This window comes from Ambystoma mexicanum, chromosome 5p (assembly GCF_040938575.1).
Source record: "Ambystoma mexicanum isolate Mex_15411 chromosome 5p, UKY_AmexF1_1, whole genome shotgun sequence".
Taxonomy (NCBI): domain Eukaryota; kingdom Metazoa; phylum Chordata; class Amphibia; order Caudata; family Ambystomatidae; genus Ambystoma; species Ambystoma mexicanum.
In genome coordinates, this window is record NC_090930.1 from 106,242,344 (window position 1) to 106,255,889 (window position 13,546).

The 13,546-nt window shown below is 47.3% G+C and overlaps 1 protein-coding gene across 2 annotated transcripts in view; it reads left to right on the forward strand.

Annotated features, from left to right (window-relative positions):
- LOC138480766 (V-set and immunoglobulin domain-containing protein 4-like) overlaps positions 1-13,546 on the forward strand; it is a 46,462-nt gene that overhangs the window by 18,542 nt on the left and 14,374 nt on the right. For both annotated transcript variants that reach the window (XM_069612510.1, XM_069612509.1), the window contains exons 5-6: positions 3,499-3,618; positions 5,650-5,766. In XM_069612510.1, coding sequence (XP_069468611.1) covers positions 3,499-3,618; positions 5,650-5,766 — 237 coding nt within the window. The remainder of the gene's footprint in view (positions 1-3,498; positions 3,619-5,649; positions 5,767-13,546) is intronic.

Consider the following 13,546-nt stretch of genomic DNA (forward strand, 5'->3'; position numbering starts at 1 on the left):
GAGTGGCATTCATCCTAAAGAAAGGCTTGGTGAGGGTGTTGAAGGAAACACCTGCTCCCATTAACAAGGAACAGCCTAGGTCCATCATGGGCCTGATAGAGTAGTATGGTTGTTTTATTGCTTCTTATGCTGAGAAGACAATTAACATGAGGGTGTTATTAAAGAAGGGTGTCCGTTTTGAATGGTCTGATAGTTGTCGAAGTGCATTTGAAATATTGAAGGAGGAGGTTGATCATGCCCCATTGTTGGGTTCATTTTTGCCTAAAAAGAAGACAGTGTTGACAGTAGATGCCAGTGAGGTGGGGATTGGGGCTGTGTTCGAACAGTGGGAAGTGGCAGGTTATCGCCCCATAGCGTTTGCCTCAAGGGTATTAAGGGACGCTGAACAGAGATATGCTGTGATTGAAAGAGAAGCTTTGGCTGCAGTTTGGGCTTCTAAGTATTTTACGACCCGTTTATGGGGTGTTCCTTACATCTTATGAACTAACCATAAGCCTCTTGTGCATGTCTTAACCACCAAGGGTTTGTCCAATGCCTCTTCAAGAATCTCTAGGTGGATGGCAGATATGCAGGAATTCAACTTTAAAGTGGAATATATTCCAGGTACTAAGAATGCAGTAGCAGATTGTCTATCTCGCCTCCCTAGTGCTGTTAGTGAAGGCATGGGTGACAAGGTGGGTGTGGAGGAGTTCACCATGATTGTCAGTGTGATTCCTGCGATTGATAAGGAGGAGTGGGATAAGGAAAGCTCTAATGACATGATTTTAACAAAAATCAAAATTGCACTTAGGGAAGGTGGTTTAGACAAGGAGTTGAGCAGCAACTATGGTCATGTGTGGGAGGAGCTGTCAGAAGTACCATGGGGCATAACCAGAGGTCAGAGCTTAGTGCCTCCTGCGTCTCCGAGAAGTAGGTTGGTTGGTCTAGCTCATGAACGGCATTTGGGTAGATCTATAACAAAAAGAAGGTTGAGAGAATCTTATTGGTGGCCAAAGATGGACAGTGATGTGGAGGTGGAGGTGAAATAGTGTGTGGCATGTGCCACCTGTGACAAGAGTAATACCCCTAAACCACAACCGGTGCATCCTGTAGAGGTGCCTGATGAGGTGTGGGCTAAGGTTGTTGTTGACATTGGGCTAAGGTTGCTGTCGACATTATGGGTCCTATGGACAATTTAGGTGGTGATTTCAGATTTACTGTCTGGGAAACTGTGACAGCAGAAAAAGTGGTGGCATTTCTGGAAAAGGTGTTCAACAGAGAGGGCATGCCGGTGGGCATTGTTACTGACAATGGTGTGCAATTTGTGACTGGACATATGCAAGAATAAGAGGGATAAGACATCATACAACCGCTTTATACAATCCTGCGGCAAATGGACTGGTCGAGAGAATGAATAGGTCTTTTAAAGGTGCTATTCAGTTAGCTGTAGCTAATGGTCTATGTTGGAGAAGTGTATTATCAGAGGCTCTCATGGCATATAGATGCACACCTTCTGTATTGACAGGATGTTCGCCATTTGAATTGATGGGTGGTAGGAAGCTGGGTTCCAAGTTAAGGGTGCCTGCCTTGGGTGGTGGTGTGCATTCCGGAGTAAACATGCAGGAGGTGTTAGAGCGAGTCCGTTTGAGGCAGGAGGTGGTCAGGGAGCGTTATGGTTTCAGGAAACCTTTGTCGGTAGGTGACCGAGTGCAAATAAAGAATCCCCGGCATGTAGCTAAGGGTACCAGTGTTAACATGCAACCCTGCATAGTGGTGAAGGTAGGGCAAGGATATGTGAGTTGGACGATGGATCTAAATGGAGTAAGAGGCGAGCTATGGTGATTGAGAAGGGATGTGCCAGGAGCAGGTGTGACAGGGTAAGTGCAGAGAGAAATTGTTATATGTTGTTGTTTGGGGAAGGAATCAAGGATGGTGTAGTTGGTGAGACTTCAACTGAACCCAGGAGGGAAGTCAACCCAGTTGAGGCTCCAGTGACAGTGTGCAGAGGAGAGAGAGCACCGTTGATTGTGTGCGAGGGAGAAGGATTAACAGCCCATAGTAGGTACTCCATGAGAGAGGGGAGGATTTTGATCAAATTCAAGGATTACGTTTTAGGTGCTGCTGTAAATTAATCTGTGCTGTGTTATATGTGAGGGGTGGGTGCGTAGTGTATGAGTGTGTAGTGTGTTTGTGTGTGTGTTGAATTCAAGGGGGGGAGAAGTGTTATAGTGTGAGCCGTTGTTAGATGGAATCCTTCCCTTATGATTCCATATCTACGTAGATAGGCTGGGTGCTGCTTGTTTGTTTGGGGGTTCCAAGTTCCAGAGGAAACAGTTGAGGTCTAGGCTGTAAAAGTCCTGCTGGGCTCATGGTTACATGAGACAAAGGGGATATTATTGAATGCTTTATTGTCAGAGTAACCCTGAGAATAAAGCATCCAGCAATATCCCCTCTGCCTCATTATTACATAAATCAATTGGGGGTAAGGTGGCGGATTTACCTTCAAAATTCACCGGATGTACCACTCGGTAAATCTGCTGACATTAGAGTCCTATGGACTCCATAAATGGGGAATTATATCGCCCTACCATCACTTGTAAGGTCGTGGTAAACCCACATGACCAAGTTTGGGTAACGGTAGTCAAGTGTGGTGGTCATTTGGTGGATCTATTGCTGAATTAACACCAAACTCGTGATGGAGCCCAATGTCTTTTTCCGTAGAGTATTCCAGGATATGCAGTTTCCTTTTTTGTGATTTCCAGAACCACGGAATTGTTCACAAACCATTGGAGATCTGCCCATATATTTAATATCCCACCTAATCTATGGTTGCCAGTTTGAAGAGCAGAGGCAAAAACCATTCAGCTCTTTTGAGACAAAACAAATCAAGATGAATCCCCAGCCATATTCCTTCCCTAGAGCAATGACTGCCACCTCAAGCCTTGCCCCAAAACACTGGTGGAATATAGTCCATTCACAATGCTTTTTTTTTTTTAAAACAGCATACTTTCCAATCTAATTGTGTTTTCTAATTTGTGGGATTGTTCTTGTTATGTTGTCTGTTGGCGATGGGGAACATATTTTTAAAATGTGAGTTCTGTAATCCTCACTCCTTTCTATATATATAAATATATTCAGGTAAGTGGCCACTCCATTCACTCTTAGCAAATGCAGGAAATATCTTTTGTGAGGCTGACCCTTTTTATAACCGTGCTCCTGTATTGTTAACCGATGTGCGAATGATTCAGCCCCTGTCTTGAGGATTACATCTTCCTCTTGGGCCATTGGTGGCCTGCCCTCTGCAGACCTCAAGGAGGGCTCAGGAAGTTAAGAGTCATATCACCGACATTGACCTGTGAAAGCACACTAGAGCGCCAAACATCAGTCAGCAAAAATGACTGTACCCTGAAAATGGAGCAAAACAATACAATGCAACTAATGCGTGGAAATAAGAGTGTGGCTGACAGTGCTTGTTATTCCCTATTTTACCAATAGGTAAAGTTTCACTTCTTTTGACAGATGATGTTATGACAACTGTCCCGGTGATGGGGAGCACAAAGGGTAATGACATCACAGTTGGGCCTCGCACGCCCGCAGGATATGGATCTCACCATACCACAGTGTCTTCATCTACAAAAGGTACAGTTCCATAAGAGCAAGCTGAAAAGCCATTTCAGATAGTTAGTAGTTATTAAGTAGCTTGGATATGTACATTAAGCAATGAGGGGCTATAACGATTTGGAAATCCAATTCCTACCCCAATCTTCATATATGCAGTCAGAAAGACATGTATTCTTTCATTTAGAATAATATTATCCAAGGTTGTAAAGATATTGGCTGTTTCCCTGTATCACAACTGAGAATGTTACTCCTCACCTGGCATTTGGAAGCAAGTCTTCTTTGTAGTGTGCAAATACTGATTCTAAGGGTGGCTTAGTCTCAAAAGCGTGCTTTGGTATATTTGGAGTAAATCCGTCCAGTTGTTTTCTTCTTTAAAATGGGCAAAATGTAGGTAAAAAAAATGTGTGATATCTGGGTCCAGTCCACGGACACATTTCCCTGTTCGCTCAGCGGGCAGGGCTTGGATTGGTCTGGAGGGTGGCGTGATGTCCGCAGACATCTGACGCGCCCGTTGACTGGATGGTGAAAAGCGTATTTTTCCTAAATGCCCTCCATGTTCTATCTGCGGATATCCGCGCCTGTCCACGCGACGTGGGGAACAGGGCCGGAGAACATATTTTGGGTCATTTTGTGTTCGAAAGAGGGGCTGGGAAGGGTGGGGGAGTGAAAGAAAGATGATGTGGGGCTATTTGTTTAGGTGGAAGAAGACTGTGCAGAGCGCGGTAGTCTGCGGACAGTGTCTTGGGCGGGCAGCTAATCTGGTGACCGCGGGCAGGCTTTGTTAGGGTAGGGGAGTGGAATGTAGATGATATGAGGATGTTTGTGTAGGTTAAAAATAGGCCAGGCACCTGAGAATCTAGGCACTGGCACAACTACCACAGTATAATACGGGCATGCAACCAAGAATCTGGCCACAACCATTTTAGTAGTAAGTGTTTGGTGGGCAGTTGGAGAAACACGTGTGGGGTTATTTGGTGACTACAAGAGGGCTTGTTAGAGTAGGGGAGTGGAATCTATATGATATAGCGATATTGCCGTTGGTGAAAAATAGGGTTGGCGGTCTATTTTGATGTCTGCAGATGGTATTTGAATTGGGAAGTTAAGGGCAAGTTGTGGTGTGTTGGTTGTGGCCAGGGGCCAGATTCTTGGCTGCATGGCCCTATTATGCTGTGGTGGTTGTGGCCAGTGCATACATTCATGGGGGCAGAACATGCATATTCCCCACGCAGAATGAGGAAGAACACAGCTTTACACGGGGGTGTCGAGAGACGGCCTGCATGAGGAAATCGCACGATCAGCACGCAAAACCAAGCGTATTCATGGATCTGACCATCCAACATCATGTTGGGGAAATCAGCATGCAAAACTCGAGATTGAAATGCCACATGAAGGCATGCGCCAAGTCGCAATTACATAGGAATCAACGCTCAAAGATAAGGTCCGATCAGGAATATAGGGGAGCGGGCACACAGTTGGGGTGCCAATTGCAGGTAGGGGTGTACGTATGCAGATTAGCAGGGTGCAGCCATAGTTTACAGGGTTCACATGCAGATTTACCAGGGGCCGACTTGAGTTATGAGTCATATTACACATATTGTCGGGTGCAGTTATGGGGGACCCTATGCAGTTCTGCTGAGGTGTTGACTTGGTTTCAGGGAGATGGCACGCAGTATGGCCTGGCTGCATGACTTTGCGGACGAGGAGGGCGTAAAAGTTGGTATATGTGGCTGGATTTGCTTTGTGTCGCGGCTTGTTGGGGGTTCTGGCCACAACTCAATTTTCTTTGAGCATCGGGTTACTTTGGCTCTCAAAATCCCTAAATACACAGAGCGCGCAAAGAATCCCTTGCACGCAGGGACGCGCAAAGTCATTTTCGATGCAAAGGACTTTGCGGGATACATGCGCATTTTCTATGAGTCGGGCTCAGTATGTGTTATTTGCTAATCAGAGCTAATGTCAGCTTAAATTGGTACATGAACACTTATTTCAAGTCAAATTTGCTGCACTCTTTAATTAATACATTGTTTTCCCTGTTCCCGGGTCCGGCAGGTCACGTGGGATTTCATCTCTACTTGATGATCATCGTTATCACATCCTGCCTCTCAGTTCTCTGCATTCTCGTTGTTGCTGTTGTTGCATTCCGGAGAAGGACGAAAGAAAGAACCGGTGGGTAGAGGGGTCTCTTGAAAATCGCTGAAAAGAAGTATTGTATTCATATGTTAACAGCGGCAATCGGAAACGGATTTGGATCCGTAACGCAAGGTGTATGCAGCCTAAACATCCCACAACAAATCCAGAGGGTGGTCTTATTCTTTAAAAATGTTATTGTTGATTTTCACAGTGCTCTAATTGTACACATGATATTTCAAAGCGCCTATAGGAAAAGACGGGGTACAAAAAAAGAGGGGAAAATGAGTCATTGGATTATGGTGTTCATGTTTCAAGAAGTGCAATCCTGACATATGACAAAGACATGATCACTGGCATAATTAAGAAAGCAGCTGTGTTTCTGGATTGTCATCCTGGTCCAAGAGCTGTGAGAATGAGATTGAGAGGTAGGTTGGAGCGCCACAGAAAAACACGGTCTTCAGGTGGATGGGCGGACGGGCTCTCTTGGCGTCTATGTGCTTACTGTGGGCATGGATCTCCCGCGATGGTGGAATGTGAGCGCAGTCTTAGGGTCCATGTGACAACTGTGGGCAATGGATCTCCCGAGATGGTGGAATGTGAGCGCAGTCTTGGGTCCACATGCTTACTGTGGCCAAAGGATCTTCCGCGATGGTGGAATGTCAGTGCAGTCTTGGGGTCCACGTGCTTACTGTGGCCAAGGGTTCTCCCGTGATGGTGGAATGTGAGCATAGTCTTGGAGTCCGCGTGCTTACTGTGGCCAAAGGATCTTCCGCGATGATGGAATGCCAGTGCAGTCTTGGGGTCCATGTGCTTACTGTGGGCAAGGGTTCTCCCACGATGGTGGAATGTGAGTGCAGTCTTGGGTCCACATGCTTACTGTGGCCAAGGGTTCTCCCGTGATGGTGGAATGTGAGCATAGTCTTGGAGTCCACGTGCTTACTGTGGCCAAAGGATCTTCCGCGATGGTGGAATGTCAGCGCAGTCTTGGGGTCCACGTGCTTACTGTGGGCAAGGTTCTCCAGCGATGGTGGAATGTGAGCACAGTGTTGGGGTCCACATGGTTAGTGTGGGCAAGGGTTCTCCTGCGATGGTGGAATGTGAGCGCAGACTTGGGGTCCACGTGCTTACTGTGGGCAAGGGTTCTCCGGCGATGGTGGAATGTGAGTGCAGTCTTGGGGTCCACATGCTTACTGTGGGCAAGGGGTCTCCTGCGATGGTGGAATGTGAGCGCAGACTTGGGGTCCACGTGCTTACTGTGGGCAAGGGTTCTCCGGCGATGGTGGAATGTGAGCGCAGTGGGCTTTCTCTCCAGAGCGGTTTCTTGAAGTTGCTCTTGACTCGGGTAAAGGCTTGCTGTAGTCTAGGGTTGCATGGGATGGAGCTTCAAGAAATGAGGGTGATGGGGGTGAATGCACTGGCTCTCTCTTATTCGCAACCTTGCTTCTTGTTGGCCGATGAGAGTAATATGGCCAGTATGGTATCATGATGGGTTCCAGGTACTTGGGTACCTTGTGCTGGTGTCTTCTGTGTGTTAGGCATCTGGGATTGCGGCTGATTCTGTTTTTAATTGGTAGACATTTGACGATTTTGAGACCGGGAGGGATGATTGAGGGGTTTCAGCCCTTGTATCAGGCAGACTTCAGGCTTTCACTACCCTAGAGGGCAATAAGGCAGTTCTTGAAGGGCGTCCCATCTGGCAAGTGTGGGCCACTTAGTCCCAGCCAATCTTATTGACCCTATAGTGATGACTACGCACTACTGGATATAAATATTACTGAACATGCCTCTTAAGTACTACTGAAATAGTTTGTGTTATAGCATAAAGAAAAGTAATTCAGAATTGTGGGCCACTCTATTATAGGCGCCATGTTCCATTTTTGGTCACACTCTGGCCCTGCCCGGCTTCCCAACGTTGAATGAGTTGCATTTGGCGTTTATTAGCTTTATTGGTTCCCAAAAAGAGAATGTTTCAGTCATCAAAATTGAAAGTGCTCTGGTTAACTCAACTTTCTGGTGCATCTTCGGGTGGCGGGTCATCTTTCTAAACATGTGAAGCTGATGGCATGATTACGAGTCATGAAGCTGCGCAGGACACCATGGGGATTTCATATTACCGCTTGTGGTAATGCTTTGGTGTGGCAATTATTACTGAGAAACAAAAGCAAGCAGAGTTGATGAGTTTCAAGGGTGGAATTGGTATTGGAAAATACCAGCTGTTTTAGCACTACTGCCAAAATTGTTACAAGGCGCATAGAAGCCTCAGTGTTAAGTCTCCCCAACATATTGGGCCTCATTTCAAGTTCAGCTGTATTTTGGCGGTAACTCTACTTGAACACCGCCAAACAGAATTACCATTACCACCACTTGGCCTCACGGAATGACTGTGGGATTACAAGTGGTGGTAGACAGTGTAGGTCCCCATTTTTGGGAGCAATTCTGCAGATGTTGCCATTTTTTAGATGGTATGGTACGGTGAAGGATTTGCCTCCAATATTTTGCTGGAGAAAAATCATCCACCGTGCCACCAAATTTGTAGTACGCCGGTACGGTAATGCACCAATAACAGAGTTACCACTGTATGAAAGTTTCATTATCGGACCGGGGTTACCACTGGATTACAATCTTATTTCCTGCACTGCCGTACTCGTAATGAAGCCCATTGTCTTCCCGGATGCACAACGTCATCTCTTTGTATAATTACCATCCCTTCGGCAATGAAACAAAATTATTTTTTAATAAGTAGGGGGCTATCTTTTTTGTTACCATCTTTTTGGTGCAGATAAACATTTGAGATATTGTGTCATAATCATGTGGTATTTAGCCCATTCACCTTTTAAAATACGCAGTAGAAAAAAGATTTGAGCAAATGAGATGATCCTGTTTTTTTGTAAATGGGGGCTGTGGTGTTAGAGGAATAAACGTTTAAAGCAACAGGAGGTCACCACTAGCTACCTACCTCTAACACACTATAGTTGTAGGGTTACCTACTCGGGCATAGATAATTGATATCATCTAATTACATGTTCAGCCAAAGCATAGTATCATAAAAGCATATTTTAATTAAATATCACAAACAGTTTATATTCATCAGATATTTAAAAAAACATATAAAACAGCCATTGCGTATAAAAGTAATTCCAAAAGTAACACAGAGGACAAAGGAGGTGGAATAAAATCCCCCCTTTTAATGCAAATACAGGTCATGTGCATTGTTTGGTTACCTGATGTTAGTAACAGTGAATAAAACCATGACCAGGTATTAGGGGAGCATGAAGTAACAGTGTCTACACTCTGGTGTGTTTCTGGGAAAAAGGAACAACACTATTACGATCTAAATTTCCTTAGTGGTGTGCCAAGACCCATCTTCAGGACGCAGATGGTTTGGACAGAAAAATGGTCAATAACACTCGATGCATGGAACCTGTTTAAAATACTGCATGTTTTTACCATTTCAGTGAGGCCAATAGTGCTTACGATTTGGAGATGGAGTCCTTGAAGTGCCATGATCAGATATCATTCCTGCATGATCCATAGGGCAGTACATTGGATGTTACACGTGTGTTAGAAGTCAATTGAACCAGCTTGCCGGTGCAATAATGTAGCAGACCTCTAGTTAATTGCCAGTTCAAAAATCTATTGAAAACCCCATTAGAAGTGACGCACGCAAACAGGCAGGAAGGAAGATTGACTCGAAGAGAGAGTAAGAGGAGCAGAAAAGCAGGCATGAAGAAGGGTGACTGTTGGATAGGGTAAGATGAGCTGAAAAGCAGCTAGGAAGGAAGGATGCCTGGAATAGAGGCTATGAGGAGCAGAAAAACAGGGAGGAAGAAAGGGTGACTTGTGGAGAGGGTATGTGAAGCAGAAAAGCAGGCAGGAAGGAAGGGTGACTGGAGGAGAGGCTATGAGGAGCAGAAATGCAGGCAGGAAGAAAGGGTGACTGTGGGATAGGGTAAGATGAGCTGAAAAGCAGCCAGGAAGGAAGGGTGACTGGGGGATAGGGTAAGAGAAGCAGAAAAACAAACAGGCAGGAAGGAAGGGTTTCTGGAGGAGAGGCTATGAGGAGCAGGAAAACAGGCAGGAAGGAAGGGTGACTGTGGGATAGGGTAAGATGAGCTGAAAAGCAGCTAGGAAGGAAGGGTGACTGGAAGAGAGGCCATGAGGAGCAGAAAAACAGGCAGGAAGAAAGGGTGACTGGTGGAGAGGGTATGTGAAGCAGAAAAGCAGGCAGGAAGGAAGGGTGACTGTAGGAGAGGCTATGAGGAGCAGAAATGCAGGCAGGAAGGGAGGGTGACTGGAAGAGAGGCTATGAGGAGCAGAAAAAACAGGCAGGAAGAAAGATTGACTGGAAGAGAGAGTAAGAGGAGCAGAAAAGCAGGCAGGAAAGAAGGGTGACTGGAAGAGAGGGTAAGAGGAGCAGAAAAGCAGGCAGGAAGAAAGGGTGGCTGGGGGATAGGGTAAGAGGAGCAGAAAAGCAGCCAGGAAGGAAGGATGACTGGAAGAGAGGCTATGAGGAGCAGAAAAAACAGGCAGGAAGAAAGATTGACTGGAAGAGAGAGTAAGAGGAGCAGAAAAGCAGGCAGAAAGGAAGGGTGACTGGTGGAGAGGGTAAGAGGAGCAGAAACGCAGGCAGGAAGAAAGGGTGACTGGGGGATAGGGTAAGATGAGCTGAAAAGCAGGCAGGGAGGAAGGGTGAGTGGTGGAGAGGGCATGATAAGCAGAAAAGCAGGTAGGAAGGAAGGGTGACTGGAAGAGAGGGTAAGAGGAGCAGAGAAGCAGGCAGGAAGGGTGACTGGAAAAGATGGTAAGAGGAGCAGAAAAACAGGGAGGAAGGAAGGGTTTCTGGAAGAGAGGCTATGCGGAGCAGGAAAACCGGCAGGAAGGAAGGGTGACTGGAAGAGAGGGTAAGAGGAGCAGAAAAGCAGGCAGGAAGGAAGGGTGACTGGAGGAGAGGCTATGAGGAGCAGAAATGCAGGCAGGAAGGAAGGGTGACTGGAAGAGAGGCTATGAGGAGCAGAAAAAACAGGCAGGAAGGAAGATTGACTGGAAGAAAGAGTAAGAGGAGCAGAAAAGCAGGCAGGAAGAAAGGGTGACTGTGGGATAGGGGTAGATGAGCTGAAAAGCAGCCAGGAAGGAAGGGTGACTGGAGGAGAGGCTATGAGGAGCAGAAAAACAGGCAGGAGGAAAGGGTGACTGGTAGAGAGGGTATGTGAAGCAGAAAAGCAGGCAGGAAGGAAGGGTGACTGGAGGAGAGGCTATGAGGAGCAGAAAAGCAGGCAGGAAGAAAGGGTAACTGGGGATAGGGTAAGATGAGCTGAAAAGCAGCCAAGAAGGAAGGGTGGATAGAAAAGAGGGTAAGAGGAGCAGAAAAGCAGGCAGAAAGAAAGGCTGACTGTTGGAGAGGGTATGAGAAGCAGGAAAGCAGGCAGGAAGAAAGGCTGACTGTTGGAGAGGGTAAGCGGAGCAGAAATGCAGGCAGGATAGAAAGGGGGACTGGAAGGGATGTGAGGCTAAGAGGAGCAGAAAAACAGGCAGACAGGAAGGGTGACTGGTGGAGAGGGTATGAGAAGCAGAAAAGCAGGCAGGAAGAAACGGTGACTGGGGAATAGGGTAAGATGAGCTGAAAAGGAGCCAGGAAGCAAGGGTGACTGGAATAGAGGCTATGAGGAGCAGAAGAACAGGCAGGAAGGAAGGGTTTCTGGAAGAGAGGCTATGAGGAGCAGGAAAACAGGCAGGAAGGAAGGGTGACTGGAAGAGAGGCTATGAGGAGCAGAAAAACAGGCAGGAAGGAAGATTGACTCGAAGAGAGAGTAAGAGGAGCAGAAAAGCAGGCATGAAGAAAGGGTGACTGTTGGATAGGGTAAGATGAGCTGAAAAGCAGCCAGGAAGGAAGGATGCCTGGAATAGAGGCTATGAGGAGCAGAAAAACAGGGAGGAAGAAAGGGTGACTTGTGGAGAGGGTATGTGAAGCAGAAAAGCAGGCAGGAAGGAAGGGTGACTGGAAGAGAGGCTATGAGGAGCAGAAATGCAGGCAGGAAGGGAGGGTGACTGGAAGAGAGGGTAAGAGGAGCAGAAAAGCAGGAAGAAAGAAAGGGTGACTGGGGGATAGGGTAAGAGAAGCAGAAAAGCAGCCAGGAAGGAAGGATGACTGGAAGAGAGGCTATGAGGAGCAGAAAAACAGGCAGGAAGGAAGGGTGACTGGAAGAGAGGCTATGAGGAGCAGAAATGCAGGCAGGAAGGGAGGGTGACTGGAAGAGAGGGTAAGAGGAGCAGAAAAGCAGGAAGAAAGAAAGGGTGACTGGGGGATAGGGTAAGAGAAGCAGAAAAGCAGCCAGGAAGGAAAGGTGACTGGAAGAGAGGCTAAGAAGAGCTGAAAAGCAGCCAGGAAGGAAGGGTAACTGGGGGATAGGGTAAGATGAGCTGAAAAGCAGGCAGGGTGGAAGGGTGAGTGGTGGAGAGGGCATGAGAAGCAGAAAAGCAGGTAGGAAGGAAGGGTGGCTGGAAGAGAGGGTAAGGGGAGCAGAGAGGCAGGTAGGAAGTAAGGGTGACTGGAAGAGAAGGTAAGAGGAGCAGGAAAGCAGGCAGGACTGGAAGAGAGGGTAACTGGAAGAGAGGGTAAGAGGAGCAGGAAAGCAGGCAGGAAGAAAGGCTGACTGGAAGAGGGGGTAAGAGGAGCAGAAATGCAGGCAGGATGGAAAAGGGGACTGGAAGGGATGTGAGGCTAAGAGGAGCAGAAAAAACAGGCAGGAAGGAAGGGTGAGTGGTGGAGAGGCTTTGAGAAGCAGGCAGTAAGGATGGGTGACTGGAAGAGAGGCTAAGAGGAGCAGAAATGCAGACAGGAAGGAAGGGGGTGGGCTGGAATGGAAGCTAGGCTACGAGGAGCAGAAAAACAGGCAGACAGGAAGGGTGACTGGTGGAGAGGGTATGAGAAGCAGAAAAGCAGGCAGGAAGAAAGGGTGACTGGGGGATAGGGTAAGATGAGCTGAAAAGGAGCCATGAAGGAAGGGTGACTGGAATAGAGGCTATGAGGAGCAGAAGAACAGGCAGGAAGGAAGGGTTTCTGGAAGAGAGGCTATGAGGAGCAGGAAAACAGGCAGGAAGGAATGGTGACTGGAAGAGAGGCTATGAGGAGCAGAAAAACAGGCAGGAAGGAAGATTGACTCGAAGAGAGAGTAAGAGGAGCAGAAAAGCAGGCATGAAGAAAGGGTGACTGTTGGATAGGGTAAGATGAGCTGAAAAATGGCCAGGAAGGAAGGATGCCTGGAATAGAGGCTATGAGGAGCAGAAAAACAGGGAGGAAGAAAGGGTGACTTGTGGAGAGGGTATGTGAAGCAGAAAAGCAGGCAGGAAGGGAGGGAGACTGGAAGAGAGGCTATGAGGAGCAGAAAAGAAGGCAGGAAGGAAGGGTGGCTGGAAGAGAGGGTAAGAGGAGCAGAAAAGCAGGAAGAAAGAAAGGGTGACTGGGGGATAGGGTAAGAGAAGCAGAAAAGCAGCCAGGAAGGAAAGGTGACTGGAAGAGAGGCTAAGAAGAGCTGAAAAACAGCCAGAAAGGAAGGGTGACTGGTGGAGAGGGTAAGAGGATCAGAAAAGCAGGCAGGAAGAAAGGGTAACTGGGGGATAGGGTAAGATGAGCTGAAAAGCAGGCAGGGAAGAAGGGTGAGTGGTGGAGAGGGCATGAGAAGCAGAAAAGCATGTAGGAAAGAAGGGTGACTGGAAGAGAAGGTAAGAGGAGCAGGAAAGCAGGCAGGACTGGAAGAGAGGGTAACTGGAAGAGAGGGTAAGAGGAGCAGGAAAGCAGGCAGGAAGAAAGGCTGCCTGG